General features: G+C 40.9%; 1 protein-coding gene across 1 annotated transcript; it reads left to right on the forward strand.

The window, feature by feature from the left end:
* The first annotated feature begins 6636 nt into the window (after positions 1-6636).
* LOC136361937 (prolactin-like) lies at positions 6637-10573 on the forward strand. Its single transcript, XM_066320219.1, has 4 exons — positions 6637-6867; positions 7013-7120; positions 8158-8337; positions 10037-10573. Exons 1-4 carry the CDS (start codon positions 6637-6639, stop codon positions 10229-10231), a joined length of 714 nt encoding a protein of 237 aa, XP_066176316.1. The 3' UTR covers positions 10232-10573.
* The last annotated feature ends 6603 nt before the right edge of the window (positions 10574-17176 follow it).

A 17176-nucleotide genomic window follows, 5' to 3' on the forward strand; every position in this document is an offset into this window, starting at 1 on the left:
TAAGAGAACAGGATTTGTTCCACAGAAGCCATGTAGAGCTCAACAGTAAACTCTAAGCTCCAATAAGTATTTTCTATTCTTGTGCAAATTCACCCTCTTTTTGTCAATATGTAACCATCTGGAAAAGGAAAGCACTCTGTATCCATGCAATATAACCATCCTGGTATTAGCAGAAACTTTCTAAGCAATCCTTCCTCCATTCAACATACTTCATCCCAAAGATGATGCAGCTCTAAACTACAAAGGGATAAAAGATTTTGGCTATGACCCTTAATTCAGAGTAGGCACCATCTTGTCTCCATGCTGTGCTCTGAAACCATGAAAGAAGAATTTGCCCAATTCAAATATACAGATGATGTGTACCAGTCCCATGTAAAGCAGTTTGGGAAGCACAGGTAGAGGAGAGCAGGACCTGAATTTTCCCTTCCAAGCTTCAGGTATATTCTGTCAAGCTTCACACCTGACTATTTGGAAAGCAAATAGAATGGGGCAAAAAGCTGGTGCGAGGAAGAGAAGATTAGATATTAATGAGGCAGATAGGATAACTAGAAGCTAAGTCTGAGGAGAAAGACTTCTAAAAGATGTAGGAAAAAGAATGCAACAGGTTGAACAGGTATCTCAAAACACAAATGCAGAGGAGAACTGGAGAAAATATCCATATACTAGAAATATTTGGTGAAAGGAATACCTACCATGTATTGATGTCTCAGTACTGGAGACAAGACTGACCGTTCTGTCTAACTACAGCACAGCCCCTTTACAGTTTGAGATGGAACAAAATATTCCCAGGTCTCACTTAGTGCAACCTTAGTGTCAGCAAATATCTTCCCCCTTCTCCAGAGATGAATAATAACTTACCACTGCTATCAACTTCTTGCCTTACAAGAAAAATGAAAATAGACCTTAGGGTTCCAAGCAGAGCTGGGTGAAACTACCTTTTTTTTCTCCTGTGGTTGTGGTGAAGGAAGTATCTTCAGAAGAGCAGAGCTAGGACCTAAGCAAAAGATATTTATAACTGAGTTCAATAAAGATATTACTTATATATTAAGCTTTCATAATCTGATTTGAGGCTTTTCTTCAAGAACTCTTCATATCCTTTGAATGGCAAATTGACTATACAAATAAGTACGTAATTTTACTGTGCCTCTTCACTTATCTACAAAATGGGCATGATAGCATCCATCCACCACAGGAATATGCTGGGATAATAAATTAACTAATGTGTATGAACAGACATATACTTGAGAGCAATAGAGAGATTCCAAAAGGAAAATGATTATGTACTCAGAATGGGTTGGAACAGTGAGTAGTAAGGAAGGCATGAAAGCATACAGTGAACAACAGGGGAAAACCAAAATTCAATGGTCACTTATTCAGTTGAATAAGCCAAAGTAGAAACCATGAGAAAAAGTACCATTCAATCATGTCATTAAACATATTAGCTTTTATACACAAAGAGGGCAAAGTAAGATTCCATAGCATAGTTAGTATTTCTAGCTTCAGCAAGGAGTGTTTCATAATAACAAATGCCTTGATAATATTTGAGAATATGAAAAGAATGTAGCAGAAACTACAAATTATTTTTCAAATGGAGAACCTATATATTTATGTCATTTTCCCTGTGAGTCCTGCTATGAAAAAAGCAAAGCTTGCCATATTGCCAACTCCTCTGCTGTAAAATATTATGTCAGTGGGGAAGGCACACCTTGGCAACACCTGACACTAGCCAGATGTTAAATTAACTGCAGTTAGGTTATGTCCATACTACACTCATAAGAAACTTGCACCTTTTGTACCTCTGACAAGACTCTGTTCTACAATGATGACTTCAATATGGTGGCAGATAGGAAGTTACAATTTAAATGAAGCATAATTTCAAATCTCTGGACAGTCATAGCATCTTCTTCCCTACTTCACTAAATGCTCTAAATAATTTGATTTCCTAAACAGAGGACATAGCATGTATTCTTTGCAGATGGATATTACTGAATTAACCCTGGGGGCTGCAGATCATTTTCAACAGCAAATGCTTATCAATAATGTAGACTCGGGACCCAAACCTCATCTTTGTGACATCAGTGAACCAAAAGTAAATACACTAGAATTAGTGGAGGTACACGAGCATGATGGTCTAACCCAGTGTTTATTAAAACTGATTGGAGATTTGAGTGGGCATCGGGACGTGGCCTTGAAATTGCCACCTTTGTGTGACAGAGATATCTGTATTTTCTTAAAATTCTCAGAACTGAGGTAATGGCTTTGCCTGAAATTTATCTCCGGGCAATTTCTGATCATGAGCTAAAGAATGCATTTTTGCTTGATGCAGTTACAAACACTAAATACATAGTTCTTGTTTTTCTCTACAAAAAGATTGCTCAAATACAAGCCCATCTCCTCTAAAATTTAATACATCTTTTTGTTATGTTAGTCCTGATCCTCTTGAAACAGCAGTGACACACTTCATATCAGGAGAAATACAGCTAAGCTTGAAATACTATTATTACAGCACATCAGAAACACAATGTACACCATCCTATATGGACACTGTAAGAAGTAGAAAGGATGAAGATGCACCTTTATAGCTAGGGGTGAAGCTTCTTTTGAAAAGACAGGTTCCTTTATAGTGGTTTAGAGGAAAATTAAGTTCTGTTGTAGGATTCCCCAAAACCTGCAGCTAGTAAAATATGACACCTCATCACTCTTAGCAAAGTTAAGACAGTAAGAACATTTGTAAATATTCAAGCAGTAGGATTCAATAATGTCTTTCTCTTTTCAAAATAAATTTTTAATATATTTTAGAAATATTTTGCATTTATAAGTAAGAGCATTTTCCAATGAATCGAACAACCAGCATGCAGAACTTTTTTTCTCCTAAAAATTCATTGTCTAAATAACATTAGATATTTTAAAGATTCTGCCTTTCATGCTCAAATCCTCTTTGTTTTTCCAGGCTACATTCAAGACCAATTGCAAAACTGAAATATACAAAATTTTTGTATAAAATATATAATGTAAATTTCAAATAATTAAATTTCACAAACTAAAATTTGTGTAGAAAAGGACCTAAAATTCCAATATTTCATAGGCTGTATTACCCTTTCATGTTTCAGTGAAGATCTTCTATCAGATAGATCTAAATTCACACAGCGAGCAAGCTCACTGAGGCCCACAGAGATGAGAATAGAAATGTTCTCCTCTTAAAAAAAAATTGAAACAATATCCTAAAAAAAATCAGTTCATGAATAAAGCATTAGGACATTGATTTTCCCACTTGATTTGGATGATGATGTAAATCATTTTATGGCAAACATAATCAATTTACAGTAATATCTGTTTAGCATGGCAATATTCTGTTCAGGCACTTCACATAGAGCTCAATCTGTCCTTACACAATTGATTCTACCACTTTAGCAGGATGTAAATTAACACATTTTAATAATAATGAAGGGTTCCAGAACTTCAGGTACCTGAATTTGTAACTGGGTCTATATCTTCTGTTTTACTTAATCTTTATGTGCATACAGGGCTTGCCTAAAATAGCACAGGAGTTCATTCCCATGAGTAGCCAGCACACCAGCTAAGGAACTAATCTTCTTTCAGAGGGTTGGAATAGAGCAGATGTTTCAAAAAGATGTTTCTCCCTTCTTCTGTGCTACAATCACAGTCACAATGAGTAGACATCTCTGTAGCCCCAAGGGAGGCAAAAATGCAATGTCTGTACAAGGCTGCCCAGCAGAGGAGTAAGAAAAGAAGCAGCACACCTGCTCCATTTGATGTGTCAAGCACATGCTCTCTCAGCTCCTGGGCTACATCTGCAAACAGAAAATGAGATTTCTCTGCCCTAGCTCAGTCTGTATTCATCACCTTGAGCTCACCTGAGAATCAACAGACAAAACCATGCACCACCACTCAGGGATTAGTGAATTAGTGAATGGAAGCAACTTCTCACTGTGTGAAGTTATTTAATGAGATTGAGGATAGGAAAGGATTTTGCCCAGAGTGACAACTGGAGACAAGAACCAATTCCTTTAAGATGAAGGGACTAAAAATTGTTTATACTGTGAAGAGTGAGAGGAAGGAGAAGAAGAAAGATATAAAGGCAAGCAATATAAAACCCAGAGTAAGATGTGGTTTGCAAACAAATGATTTTTTAAAGATGGATAGTTGATCAAGCAGACAGTTTTTCAGCTTTACTCGGAAAAAGCTCACATTGCCTAAAAGCATTGTTTCCATTTTCCCAGCTATATCAATAGATTTAATGAAAAATACTTTGTGTTTTTACTTACCTTGTATTTTGTATGTCTTTGGAGTCTCAAGATTGCAACAGTCAAGAGCAACACAAATCAAGACAAAATCAGCAAGTTTAGTGATTCCTATATGAAAGCAGGGAGACATGAATTGGACAGCTGTTTCCATAGAGAAGACAGAGAAGAGCAGAGAAGTAAGAAGAGAAAAGTCAAACATTTCTACATAAAGTGATGATGTTTACAGAACTCAAAAAACACAGATCTGAGATCCAGCCCTCAGAAAATAGTTTACTCCTTTAAGCAGGTAGCCAATTCTTTTTTCATTTCCATTTTAAGATGCAGGTTGCATAATTTTCATCCTGTTTTATTCAAGAGTTTGTACTGTCAACTTTCAGAGCAGAAGTGTGTGACGTGTCCCTTCTTGAGCTGTAAAATGTGTCTGTTGTTATAGGAAAAAATTCAAATCGATACCTATTTGGTTGAAACAAACCTTTTCATTCTAGCTTTTACTTCTTCATTATATAAATTCAGGAGTGATTCTAGAATACATAATGAACTCCAGTTGATCTTGCACTATAAATCTTTGGCAAGCAAGGAAGGAGCAGGGTTGCTGTTCAAATAATTTACATTTTTCACAGTTTAAGTTCATTGCTCCTTCAAAACTTAAAAATATAATATTTTAAAGAACCTTTTTAAGCTATGCATATATCAGGATTCCTCCAAGACACATGAAAAATAAAAGAAAATGGCTATATAAAAGTAAGTCATTGATCCATGTGCTTCCTATATGCAGAGTACCAATGATTTTCAGATGTCATATGCATGATTGCTTGTTTTCTGATAATTATTAGACCTAATTAGTATTAATATTCCCAGTCTTCAGTTGGACCACAAGCCATTAAGCAGTTTATCAGCTAGCAAAGAACTCAGAGCTATTGCCATGTTGGTAATATGGCAATTCATTAAGAACTGGCTCAGCAGCACTTAACACTGAAATTTCCTGCACTGTTTTATTCATTAGAGACATTGCAGACGTAAGAGAATGAGAACTGCTGGATAGTGTAGATCATTAGGAACATCTTAGTAAACTGTTTTTAAGATGAATTATAGAAGTTCTAAAAAATGAGGGATTAAAAGTATCCTTTAGACCCATTGGGCTATCAGCCTTTCAAAACTTGAGTCGATTGGAAATGCACCTTGATTTTATGCAGAAGCACTGGCAGACAATTACTTTTAGTATCTGCCTAGAGAAGTAGCTACCTCTAGTTGTTTTCTACCAGTTTTTAGTATCCACATAGAGTATAAGTGATAGAGTTCCATTTCATCTTGGCCAAGAACTAGTCAAACTCATGTCTTCTACCTCCAGAATGAGTTCTAGTCAACCAGCTGCCCTTAAAAGGGGGGAGAAGGATGATCACCATCCTGGCAGAGGTATATTCCTTCCATTTTCCATAAATGAAATGAGGATTCATAGGCTAGAAAACAGATACATAACTCCACCATAATGGCTGGGGAGAAAAGATAACAATTTCACGTCACATGTAACCTCATTTCTAAGTAGACTTTTCCCTTGGCAATGAAAAACCCCGGGAAGAAGGGCAGAGTCAACTAATTTTCCTCATGACCAGCATCTCAACTTTTGCTATGTGTCCTGAGGGTTGCTCAGTATCTCATGCCCCTAAATAGAGGACACCAACCATGTCCACAGGACTTACACCCCTTTAGGGACCCTGATCTAAGCCCTTTGATGTGCTACTCCCTGAGCATTTAGCCTCGTGGGACCAACCATCCTGAGGTATATTTGCACTACCAAACATGCAGTCACCAGCTGTTACACCTTCAGCAGCCTTACCTCTCATCACTTCCAATGGAGCAGGAAAAGCAGATAGCTGAGAGATGAATATCATCAAACGAGGCTTCTTTCCTACCCGTCACTCTGCCCATTCTTGTCCTTTTGTAAACTCCATTACCACGGACACAAACAATTCATGTTCCGGGTCTCCTTTCCCCATCCCTACCCTCTCGGCGGCCGCGGGCTCTCTGGGACGGCGCTGACCACTCCACTTCTGTGCGGGGCCCGGAGCCGCTCCCGCGCTGCCCACGGGAGGGCTGGGCCGGCCGGGCGGCTGGGGTTCGGCGGCAGACCCACCACCGAGCCCGGGAGACCCGTTTGTGCCGAGAACAGCGGGTCCCGTCGGTGCGAGGGACGCTCCCGTCCGCCCGCCGAGCCGTGAGCCCCGCTCCGGGCGGGCTGGCTCACGGTGGCCGAGGGCTGCGCACGTCAGGGGAGACACCCGTCATCGCCGTGAGTCCCGGCATATATAGGAGATGCGGGGACATCGCCGGCCGACCGCAGCCGCTCCGTGCCCGGCACGGGCTCCGCAGCGCCATGGCCGGGGCCCCCGCCCGGGCGGCGGGGCGAGGCGCTGAGGGGCCGGGCGGGGGCACAGCCCGGCGCTCCGCCCTCGCCGCAGGTGCGGCGCTTGTGCTGCTGTGGCTGCTGCTCTGGGCTCCGGGGGACGCCGGCTGTCACCCCCTGACCGTGGCCGATCTCTTCGACCGGGTGATCCGGCACTCGGGCAGGATCCACAGCCTCTCCGCGGCGCTGTACGCCGAGCTGGTGAGTGCCGGGCCGGCCCCGCCGCCGCGGAGCTGCGCTGCTCCGCCCTGGGAGCGGCTGCCGACGGCCGGGATAGGGGAAAAGGTGCGGGGATGCAGGGGGTGGTGGTGCTCTCGGTGTGCGTTTAGGTGTTCTTCCCCCGTAGGAAAAACACTTTCCCCCCCGTGACAACGAGCTGGGAAGACCCGCTCGGAAGTGCCACACATCGGGGATGCTGACACCCAACGGCAAAGAGTACGCCCAAAAAATCCCGGTAAGGGCAACAGCGGCGACGGTGGGCAGAGACAGGGCAGAAGGGGGTACCGCGAGGCTTGGGGGACTGGAAGGGTCACACTTCGGGTCACATCGCCTTCTTTCTTCTCCCCTGGAGAAAGGGCAATATACCTCCTGTCCTGTCAGAACCCCAAAATGTCTCATTCGTCATGCTGTAATGGTCCCCCAGTCCAGTCGGGCAGGAGATAGGCAGAGAGGTTTTAATGCTTTAATCAACAATCTGGATTAAAGAGGTTGCTAAGTTTTGACCCCAAACAGGTGCACATCACAGAAGTATTGCCTATGAATCTTAAATTAGTTGAATTTTAAATCTGCATGTGGTTCCCTATGCTTGGATCGTATATACTGGTTATAATAGGGATATTGCAGTAGTACTTCATGAGAACGACTGACAGACATCCTTTGATTTTGTTGAGGCAAACTGTGGAACAGAAACTTAGAAACTTGTGTGTGTGGCAATGAAGTTAAATTAATCAGTATCACTGCAAAGCACAAAAAGCAGTCAGGAGAAAGAAATAGCAGTCATCTCTGAATCGATAGTGAGGTAAGGGGAAAAGAACAGCAAATTTGTTTACATCACAGTTGTGACGGCAAAGAGAAAAACATCATTATTAGTTCAGAGAAGAGTAGGAAGTGTTTGTTCATACAGAGGAAAAGCAAATTGTGGTGTTGGGGTACACCACTGGGAAAAACTTTTGTCTCTAGGAGACAGACAAATGTTAACATTTTGGATTTTGGTTGTGATGGAGTGAGGAGCTTCCCCCAGGATGTCCTTCTAGAAGGTCCCCTGGAAGGGTGATGGGAGATGAGGCCCTGCTCATAGCACAAAACACAACAAACACAATTTCTGGGTGTTATATATATATATACACACAAATAGCAGAGATAGAGTGGTGTTTAAGTGATGAATTGCAGATGTAAATCTTAATCTCACTCAGATTTCACAATGAAACCAAGAGTATTCAGATGATCTGCTGCAAAGTAACAGAGATATTCCCTTATTGTTTCAATTATAAGAGAGAAGAACTAACTCACCTGATACTGAAACTTTTGCAAGCCTGGAAAGAACCACTTTCCCACTTTAACCAGCATATTGAGCACCATCAACAGCTACCTGATGACAGCCTTAACAAGGCTAAGGAAATCAGCAATATGGTACATCAGCTGAAGACTGGAGTGGAGAAAATAACAGAAAAGGCAAGATTTTTGATGTAGCTTTTATTTATACCTGTTATGTGGCAGGGTGACTTCAGGAAGCGGGCAATTGTCTGTTCCCACTTGGGCTCACAGGCTCTTTTTTATCAAAGTGAATGACTTTGTTACAGATACAGTCGTCTTTCTGTCAGAGGATGTGACTTAGTTATAGACTGGCTGATATGTAGATGGCATTATAGGAGTCCATACCTGTGAGGCAATATTTTATTAATATGACATATATGAACAACATATACGAGAACAAAGACTAGAGCCTTTTGTAGCTTCATGTATGAGCCAGTAATGACTTGAGTTTTCTAGGCCAGTAAAGAAGATGTGGGTAAACCATAATAAATGCTTAATAATTATTTGGATTTACATTCTAAGGAATTTAAGTATTCCTGCTGTCTTATGCAAAGAGCTCCTTTCTAAAGCAATACTTTTATGCTGGGGTAAGTTCTTCAAGACAACAGTGGCATTATTTAAGTCTGATGTCAGTCACAAAACAATTTCAAAACTCCTTTCCAAATTATGGCAGATCACATATAAATCATTGGATGAAATTCTTTATTATTTCCATTTCTGTCTTCTCATTACTAGATAGAAGTCCTGGCCTTTGAATTTTTTTTTTTTTTTGTGCATTTATATCTAAAATTAACTAGTTTTGGCTGAATAAATGAAATCTGTGTGCCCATTCTCTAAAATGGCTACACTGCCAGGGTGTCTGTTTCACTAAAAACAGTGATTAATAAACTAGTACCTTACACTAGTAGATCACGTTTCAACTACATGAACACAGGTGGGGAATACAATTTTTAAAAAGCTCATCACTAGAATAGGCTGAATTGTACCCTATGATAAAATGCAGTCCTGGTTAGGGTGACTCAAAGTTACAAATGGAAATAGATCTTAAATGGAAATGGCAACTCCATCATCCAAATGCAGCCATGGGTCTGGGTTAAAATGGCCCTAAAGTTCAGAAGTGTTCAACTTCAAAGTTGACCTTTGCTTCATTCTGTAACTGAAGCAAACTCTAAACTAGCTACACAATTTTGGTATATTTACCCGCTTTATTTTTTCTAAAACACCTTTGAAGGTATTACTAAAAGGGAAATCTTTGAAATATTGACTTCTCTGTACCATGAATATACCACAGGGTAGAAACATCATTACAAAAAATTAATGCACTCCATATTTTGCATCTGTGTTTTTTTGTTAAAACAGGAAAATTCTGAACTTGCTTTGTTGTGAAGCACCTACTCTGAGAGGTGATCACAGTCTGCAGAATTCACCAGGTTAAATAAACCTTGGAGCTGATTAAATAAACCATGTTAGGAGCTTCCCTTCACAGAGAGCATTAAAATAAATGGCTTAAAAATCTCAAGACTGATTTGCTATAATACTTCAAGAGGAAATAAGGATTACCAAATCCTTAGGCTTCCTCTACTTAAACTCAGATAAGTATTCATTACTAGTGTACCCAGAAATTTCAGTCTCGTTTAAAAGTTGCAGATACCATAAGGATAAAAAGACAATGTTATTCTATGTAAGAACCTTTACATATATCTTCACTAAGCATGTGAAAGATCTGGAGTAGCACAGCCCAATGTCGTGACACCTCAATTGTCTTCTGCAGTAGTATTTTCAAGTTTTGTTTTATGTGTAGTTACAAGTTGGACTTCTTTTTGTGTTTTCAATACAGATGCAGTCAATGGGGATCATCAGCAATTCATTAAATGGGATGGCATCATCTGAAGGCACTGGTTTATCAATTAGTAATGAAGCCAACATGATGAGTGACTCTGACTTCATTCACTGTTTTAGGAGAGATTCTAATAAAGTACAAAGCTACTTAAAAATTCTCAAATGTAGGATTATGCCAGAAAATAGTTGCTAAATTGTAATCCCTTGACAAGTAGTCTTTAGCATGTTGCTTATAAAAATTTAAAAAAACAGAACTTTTAAATTGTCACTTTCACAGTAATTTTAATAGGAAAGTGTTTTTAAATCCTTTGGAAGTTGACACAGCTGACCAATGCAGATGAAATACTAAATAAACTCTCATATGTATATGTCACTTAATGCACCTAAAAAGGAGTGCTCTAGCATTAGATAAATAAATGTTCTTGCATGTTACATTGTGGCAGACTGTACTATGGCTGATTCACAAAGTTTAGATAAATACACAGAATTACAGAATGGCTTGGGTTGAAAGGGACCTTAATGACCATTGAGTTCCAATCCCACTCCACCACTGGCAGGGATGCCATCCACTAGATCAGGTTGGTGATCACCCAAACTGGCCTTGAACTCTTCCAAGGATGAACTATCCACAGCTTCTCTGGGCATCGTATTCCTGTTTCTCACAACGCCCCTGAGTAAAGAACTTCTTCCAGACATCTAACCTAAACCTCTCTTATTTAAAACCATTTCCCCTTATCTCACTCTGTATCCATGTACAAAGCTGCTCTCCCTCTTTTTTATGAGCAATTTTTAAGTCATGTAAGACTGCAATGAAGTTTCCCTGGTGCCTTCTCTTCTACAAGCTAAACAATGCCAACTCTTTCAGAATGTCTTTGTGAGGACTTGTGGGCCCTTAAGATTGTCCAGGTTCTCCTGGATGACATCCCCTCCTTCTGTTGTGTCAGCTGCATTGCTCAGCTTTGTATCTGCAAACTTGCTGAGGATGCACTCCATGCCACTCTCTGTGTCACTGAGGAAGATATCGAAGAGCAATCAGTCCCAAGATAGAACCTGGAGGGACACCAGTTGTCACTGGCCTCCACTCAGACATAAGAGCCACTGCTCACAATCCCCTGGCTGCATCCAACCAGCCAATTCCTTAACCACCAAATAGTCCCGCCTTCAAACCAATGTTTCTCCAACTGGGAGATAAGGGTGTCAACAGGGACCCTGTGGAAAGCCTTACAGAAGCTGAGTTACAACATAGTTGAAATTTGTTAAACCTTGGTCCATCTGTATACTATCAATAAAGTATATTTTTACTTAAAGAAAATGTTTTCCCCCATTTCTACATACATACCTACCTGCAGAATATTGCTTAACATTGATGTTGATCAGTTCATTCAACTGCAAGGCCTGCCTATGCCAGACTTTTACATTCACATCATATTTCTTACTGATTTCTGAGGGCTTTCATATGTGTCCCATAAAATCTAGAATTTTTATTCATTTTCAGTGCTCTTTTATATCTCTAATGGCTTCACTGATTTTAGAAGAAAACCCTAAAGAAAAAGTGTGTGAAAAGTCAGAATTCTGGTCCAAATAGCATTTCAGCCTAAGGGCTGAGCAGGGAGTAGCAAAAAGTCTCTTTTCCATTCCACATGCTGACACAGGACTTGGATTTTACAATAATGATGACAAACTCCATTGCAAATAAAAACATGAAAGCTGTTAGATATTTTATGGAAATCACATTTTCCTAGCAGCAGGGTGGTGCTGCTGGCTGTGCATACAACAAAACTTCATTGCATTCAGAGCCTAACTGAGACATTTAAACAAGTACATATATTTCAACGAAATATCTTTAATATTCTTGACTATTCTACCACTAAATGCTCTTTTCTGGCCTTCCATGATCCTGATGGTTGGTGACAGTAGCAGGAGCTCAGGCAGGCAAGAACAAGGAGTAAAATGCTGATGGTTTTTAATAATTATAATCTGAATTTGGGTTTGAGAAATCTCACAGAGATAGATTTCAAATAAGCATTTATGTGGATCAGAGAAACGACATTTTAGTTACTTCCCTGTAACTGCAGCTATCCTCAGATATCTCCTGTTTGGTAGATGGCTGCTGTACTTTTGCAGCTAGAAGCTGAGTGTTCACAACTGGCATCTGGTCCCTGCTGTGCCAGGTATAGTAAAAAGGCAATGGGGCATTGTGCTTGCCCTGAAGAAATTACTAACTGCAGTTCCTTCTGCAGTGATACCACAAACACATAATGAAATAGCAGCATTCATGGGCAGATTTTAAGAAACTGGAAACAAAACAGCTCCAAAGAGAGCAAAGGAAGACTCCTCTGAGCAAACACACAGAACTAGAGGGGGATGCCCACACCGCCTGCATCTACCAGTGACCACAGATGTAGCAGCAATTAATAGCTGTAGCATTTACGCGGCCATGTGATGTAGCCGCAGCCCCGCAGCACAGCAGCCCGCTGGCGGTGTGTGCCGGCGAGGGGACGCTGCCGGCTCCCAAACGCCGCACCGCGCCTGCACTGAGGGGACAAGCGGTGCCAGGGAAATGCCGCCGCGTACCGGCAAAGACACGGCAGCCACCCTGCGTCAGAGGCGAGGGGCGACAGACACGGGCGGGGTCACCGTGTCGAAGAGGCTGAGGGCAGAAGCTCCCTCCGGACCGGCTGTGGCCCGCCCCGCTCCCCGGGGCACCGCGGACGGGGCTGACGCGCCGCGCCCCGCGCTGCCGCAGCGTGGGAGGTGGCCGTGTTCCCACGGGAGGTGGCCGCGGCCCCCATGGTCCCGCTTGGTGGCAAGTAATTGCACTCAGAATCTCAGAAATCAGCCGCTGGCAGGACCTCCCAAGGGGCGAAGCTGAGGGTCAGGTGGAAAACGCCGCGAACGGAGCAGGTCATACAAGAAACTCATCTCCGCCAAAGTGCTAAATCCTGGGAACGTTTTGCTGTCCAGAAACGTGAAAACAGAGAAAATGAGACAGTGGGTGGCACACGAGAAACAACAGTGCACCGAAGTGTTATCCACAGTCATTCATCCTCATTAGTGTTATATTTCAGTTTTGCCTTTGGCTGACGCGAGGCATGTTGGTAAAACAAAAGCCTTCCTATATTGCCAGCATTGCCTGGCTTCCTCTTGGGGAAACAACTGAGCAATGGGCTAAAAAGGGCATGCTTTTCTCTGTGGCCACCAATGCCTCAAACAAAAATACAGCGATGGTTGTTTTCTGCACCGCAGAATACTTCATCTTCTGCATGACTTCCTCCAAGACAGCGGCATAACTGGTTAGGAGAATTTGATAATGTAAAATCATGTGCTACTATCAAATGCTTTGGAGTTTGAGAATCCATAGCTTTTATATCAGAATATTCATTTAGGAAAAACAATTCTGTAAATGAATGGAAAATCAGAAAATCAGGACTGGCTTCCAGTTAAGCACTGGCATCATGTGCAACAAAATAGGCAAGCAATGGTATAATTTCCATTTGCTAAACAATCTGTTTCCATTAAACTTTCTTGTCAATCAAATAAACTTAAGAATTAAAAACATCTCCATTGTTCTTCAGACCTTATTCCAAGAAGCACTGCAGGATAATCCCAGAATACGGACATTTTTGTATAGTCTTTTTTTTTTTTTTTTTTTTTTTTTAATTATTCAGACTGGCTTTTGCGCATCAGGGATTTCCTCAGCATAGTGCTCCCATTTTTCAGAATGATGAAGGACACAACACAGACACTCCCAGTGACTGAAAATTCATTTTGTTCCTTTCATAAAGTGCTAAATGGTTTTGATAGTGTATCTTAAATTTAGACTGAATCTTGTATGTGCTGATGTTTCCCTGGTAGACTAAGTTGTAGTTTAGCTCTTATCTAAACCCATGTGACACCAAAACAAAAACAAATTTAAAGTCTTCCTTGGACAATATACATCTATGTTCAGGTACCTGCATTCAAATATTGACCTGTAAATAAAAATTACTTGAAAAAACTGAAGTCCTCAGGAGTTGCTTACAAAAAAGTGGCATTTCTGTGTGCTTCGGCAAGCACTGGAAGATCACTATAGAACATACCACCTTCTGAGAACCCTGGCCACCATGCCCAGCCTCAGTGCTCAGAATTACAACCAATATAAAAACAAGGAGTTGCCATTTTCTGGCCACGAATTTCGGTGCAAGTCTGCATGGGAGCATTTCAGACCCAGGTTTAATTATCCCAGCTTACCTTACAGTAAAGGTAAATAGCAGTCACCAGGTACATAGCTTAGAAGCAGACTCTTCTAAAGACTTCCTCAGTCCATGACAATTTCATCCACTGTGAACCTTCCTCTGGAGGGGCTTTTTGGTCTCCCCATAGTTCAAAGCTGAGTCTCAAGTTAATTGGACCCTAATTCCTCTCTGCTCCTTTCTAAAGGCACTGGATTTACAGTTATCATGAAATTGGTTTGTCTTCTAATATGTGAAAATCAGTAACAGTCTAGTTGGTACAGGGTGCTGAAGCATGTGAATATACTTAATTTATGTCAGTCTTTTGACTGCAGAACATACATTCGTCAGAGGAACTCTGTGGCTACAATGATGGCAACTGGTATTTAAAACCCAGTACCAGTAAATCACAGCAGATAAATCTGATGTATTACTGCAGCTCAGGAATGACATTTGATCTTTGTACTGCTGTTCTGACACTGAAGTTAATAATGCAGTTTTGTGCCTTAAAGCAGTCCTGTTCTCCTCAGCAGATCGTAACACTTATTTCCTGTTTGGCAAAGGATTGATAAAAGCAAGGTAACTTTCAGAAAATAATTTTTTTACTGTAAATCTGCACAACCAAAATCTAAGTGCTGACACACTTGTGTGGTCAGCAATTTGTGGTCAGCAAATCCAGCTTTTAACAATGAGGTCGATGAAGGAGCTAGCTGGCCTCTCCTGTTCACAGGCTCACATGAAGTAAAAACCATAGCTATGCCTGATACAGACAGCAAAAATCTGCACTGTGGTACATTTTAAAAGTCCAAGAGCCAGGTCTAGAAGGAAATCAGCAGCCTCTTCTTAGGTATCAGGGAAGCTCCCCTGCCTGACTTTAGGAACATACTTTCAACATCCACATTCAGAACCATATGGAGGATCTTCTATAGGTGGGATGAGAAAAGCCTCTTCTGTTTCTGAGGCTGTTGGGTTGGGCAGAGATCTCTGTGTCAGCAGCACAGCCTGAGAACATGGAAGTCTGCAGCTCGGTTAACAAAGCAAGTACTGAGTCTCAGCATTTCCTCCCTTTCCTTGTTGTATTCTGTAGTACATCGGCATTGATAGGTTGCCAGAACAAACAGAGAAGTACTCAGTGACTGCAAGTATCTGCTTTGTTTGCGGCCTCTGAAGAGATGAGCTTTTAAACTGTGGTTTGCAATTTGAGGTACAGAAACTCTCCCCAGTCCCAGGAGCCCAATAAATGTCCTTTATAATACTCCACAGCCAGTAACTATAGTCTCAAAATGCCACACACAGGAAATACCTCAGATACCCTACAACCATGCTGCAAGATCATCCATCAGGTCAAATCTTTGAAGTCCAAGAAGCAAAATTCTGGTTTTAACCTAGGTGCCACTGGTATCTATCATGTCACTCCCTTATACCAGCTGCATTACTCCTTTAACCTCTGCACTGTGTCTGTTATGAAGCAGTTCAAGCATCTGCTGGGCATTTTGCATACTTATGCTCTCCTTGTTCTTTCTAAAACTAGTATGCATACCGTACTTGAAGAAAAACCAAATACTACTTGATCCTTCACAAAGAAAAGATTGGTACTGTAAATATATTTTTGTATTTGTACAGGGTGCTATTTCTCATTTACCAAGTTTTCACAGTATGGACTGAAGTGAAACTTCTCCTTTATATAGAGCAAAATCAGAGGAATCAAGGCTGTATGTTTCATGGACCTAAATCTTAATTGAATCAGACTATTTTAGATATAGTTCAAGATTTGCATGTATACTTTTAGGTTTTTTAAAAAAGCTTGATCAGCATTTTCAGGTAAAGAATGTTTTATCTAGCATACTGAAACTTTATTCTAGCTTTGGAGTAACAATATTGATAGGAAGTGTTAAGAGATTCAGAGAACTTTGAAACGGTTTAAGTTTTTACAGGCTATAGTGAAACCAGAACTTGTTGAATTTAAAACACCTGTAATATTACAACTGTGAAACCAACCAACTCACAGTTTTGACAGCAGTTCACATTTTGTGCTTGCAACACCATGAACTGAAAGAATTTCCCAGGGAGCATTCTGAATTGCATCTCCCATCTCTGAAAGTGTTGCTTCCAACACTGACGCTTCACTGACTTGCAGTAAAAGAATATGAGCAGCTGGGAAGGTTCCCTTTCCATTAAAAGTGAGATTAAAAATAACCCACCATCCCTTCCACACAGATTTCCTCCAAAACGAGAAGCACTGATGAATATATGCATAAATATATACCACTACCTGATCATTTAATGACACTCTGGAAATACCTGCAATGCCATTTCGCAACCATTTGGGCTACTAACTTCTGCTGGTCCTTCAGGCAGGAGCTGGTGAAACAGAGTGGGATTTCAACACCAAATTCATCCCCATGTGTACACAACCTGTCTGTTCTCCCCTCCCTACCAAAAGTTTCTTGCAGAATCTGAATTGGTTCCAGGTTTTCATTTGCAAGACAGGAATAAACTCCTCTCATTATGGACTAATATATAACACATGTTCAAGGGATTTCTGAGGGTAGGTACTGAGGCAGCTTACACTAATGAAGATTTGTAAATGCAGAAGGAGGTAAATTCTTAATTCTTCTGTAATTTTTTTTCCCCATTAAATCAAGCAGAGGAAATCACATGCAAGGAATGACACATAATGCAAGACTAGGATTGCCTATTTGGCCACTGAGAAGGCAGAGCAAGCACAAGGCAAGACACAAAACTACCTGACCATGCATAAATGTTATCAACATTGCAATCTCAAGTTTTTTAGCTGCAAATGTATCTAAAATTCACCTCTCAGATAATACAACACAACAAATGGAATAGTAGACCATCTATCAAAAGGTAAAACATTAAATAACAATTTACTCCACAACAACTGCACGGCTTTTTGAAAGATGCAC

The sequence above is a fragment of the Sylvia atricapilla genome, chromosome 5 (assembly GCF_009819655.1).
Source record: "Sylvia atricapilla isolate bSylAtr1 chromosome 5, bSylAtr1.pri, whole genome shotgun sequence".
Classification (NCBI taxonomy): Eukaryota; Metazoa; Chordata; class Aves; order Passeriformes; family Sylviidae; genus Sylvia; species Sylvia atricapilla.